Consider the following 2314-nt stretch of genomic DNA (forward strand, 5'->3'; position numbering starts at 1 on the left):
CACCTGTACTTCCTGTGTTTCACCTGTACTTCCTGTGTTTCACCTGTACTTCCTGTGTTTCACCTGTACTTCCTGTGTTTCACCTGTATTTACCATGTGTTTCACCTGTACTTCCTGTGTTTCACCTGTACTTCCTGTGTTTTTCGGCAGGCTGACATCAGACGACAAACGTTTGCTGTGGGAGAAGAAAGCTTTTTGTCAGTCAGAAAGCGCAGCGCTGCCTCTGGTCCTCGCCAGCGCCCCCTGCTGGCAGTGGGCTTGTTTACCTGAGATCTACGCTCTGCTGCGTCAGTGGGCGTGTCTGAGTCACCTGGATGCTCTGGGACTGTTACACGCCTCGTAGGTTCCTCTTGTTCAGGTCTCGGGGGCAGCAGCTTGATCGGGGGGTCGGAGGTCAAAGGTCAGACCATGTGAACTGTGTCTCAGGTTCCCGGACCAGGAGCTGAGGAGGACAGCGGTCCAGTGGATGGACTCCATCTCTGACCCAGAGCTGCTGGACTTCCTGCCCCAGCTGGTGCAGGTGAGACTGCAGGATGAAGTGGAGCACAGGTGAACTGTTGAAAACCTCCTGTGCTCTGTGTCGCAGGCGCTGAAGTACGAGTGTTACCTGGACAGCTCTCTGGTGCGCTTCCTCCTACGGAGAGCCATCGGGGACGTTCGGATCGCTCACTACCTCTTCTGGTGATTGGTTCTTCTTCTTGTGTTTGTTTAATGGACGAACCGGCAGCAACCTGTTTTCCTGCCTGTGTCCTCCTGTCAGGCTGCTGAAGGACAACCTGCAGGACAGTCAGTTCAGCGCTCGGTACCAGCACCTGCTGGCCGCTCTGCTCTGCTGCGCTGGCCGGGCTCTGAGAGACGAGTTTGATCGTCAGTGCTGGCTCGTCTCCATCCTCACCAAGGTGGCTCAGAGAGTCCGGGAGGCCACGCCCTCCATCAGGCAGGTGGGTTTGAGTGGAAGCAGGACTGTACGGTCTCTAATGTCCAGCAGACACTGACCCTGACTGTGTTTGTGCAGTCTGTCCTCAGGGACAGTCTGGAGGACATGAAGCAGTTCTTCATCGTGAACAGCAGCTGCAGACTTCCTCTGAACCCGGCGCTGCTTGTTGCAGGAATCAACATCCAAGTAAGTCTCACCTGGACACCCACAGACCTGATCTGAGGGTTGTCCTATCAGGTACCCAGAACACAACCTGAACTCTAGTTGAAACCTGGTGACAGCTCACAGATTTTTTGAATTTGTTCTGTAACTTCATTCATCCTTTGATGGATCTCTTTGGTTTCAGTTGTGTTCCTTCTTCAACTCCAACGCTGTCCCTCTGAGGCTGTCCTTTCAGAACCTGGACCCTCAGGGAGACCACATCAGTGTCATCTTCAAGGTAACACCTGTCCTCACTCATGTGACACTTGGTGACCTGTCAGAACTAACGGTTCTGTCCGTGTCCAGTCAGGAGACGACCTGCGGCAGGACATGCTGACCCTGCAGATGATCCGCATCATGAACAAGATCTGGATCCAGGAAGGTCTGGACATGAGGATGGTCATCTTCAAGTGTTTCTCCACAGGCAGAGGACGAGGTGAGACACCTGTTCAGCTGTGTCCACCTGGTGCACACAGTGCCTGTCACAGACTTACACCAGGTGAACACACCTGTAGCACAGGTAGCTGTTCTCAGGTGAGACTGTTAGTTCTGTCTCACCTGTCCCCAGGTATGGTAGAGATGATTCCTCATGCTGACACGCTCAGGAAGATCCAGGTGGAACATGGAGTCACAGGATCGTTCAAAGATCGAACGCTGGCCGACTGGCTGCAGAAACACAACCCTACAGACGAGCAGTACGACAAGGTAACACACACACGTTTGTTCTTCTGTCCTTATGGGGACTTTACATTGACTTCCATTCATTTACCCTAACACTAACCTCACAGGTACCTACCTGACCCTAAACTAACCTCACAGGTACCTACCTGACCCTAAACTAACCTCACAGGTACCTACCTGACCCTAAACTAACCTCACAGGTACCTACCTGACCCTAAACTAACCTCACAGGTACCTACCTGACCCTAAACTAACCTCACAGGTACCTACCTGACCCTAAACTAACCTCACAGGTAACCTCTCTGACCCTAAACTAACCTCACAGGTATCTACCTGACCCTAAACTGACCTCACAGGTAACCTCTCTGACCCTAAACTAACCTCACAGGTATCTACCTGACCCTAAACTGACCTCACAGGTACCTACCTGACCCTAAACTAACCTCACAGGTACCTACCTGACCCTAAACTAACCTCACAGGTACCTACCTGACC

The 2314-nt window shown here is 52.4% G+C and overlaps 1 protein-coding gene across 1 annotated transcript in view; it reads left to right on the forward strand.

Annotated features, from left to right (window-relative positions):
- Positions 1 to 2314, forward strand: part of pik3c2b (phosphatidylinositol-4-phosphate 3-kinase, catalytic subunit type 2 beta) — a gene marked incomplete in the record, with an annotated part of 45052 nt that overhangs the window by 27999 nt on the left and 14739 nt on the right. The window contains 8 exon segments of the mRNA XM_014020066.1: positions 151 to 339; positions 427 to 520; positions 587 to 681; positions 761 to 941; positions 1016 to 1123; positions 1284 to 1376; positions 1445 to 1574; positions 1707 to 1843. Of these exon segments, the coding sequence (XP_013875520.1) occupies positions 151 to 339; positions 427 to 520; positions 587 to 681; positions 761 to 941; positions 1016 to 1123; positions 1284 to 1376; positions 1445 to 1574; positions 1707 to 1843 (1027 nt within the window).

This window comes from Austrofundulus limnaeus, unplaced genomic scaffold (genome assembly GCF_001266775.1).
Source record: "Austrofundulus limnaeus strain Quisiro unplaced genomic scaffold, Austrofundulus_limnaeus-1.0 Scaffold239, whole genome shotgun sequence".
Lineage (NCBI taxonomy): Eukaryota > Metazoa > Chordata > Actinopteri > Cyprinodontiformes > Rivulidae > Austrofundulus > Austrofundulus limnaeus.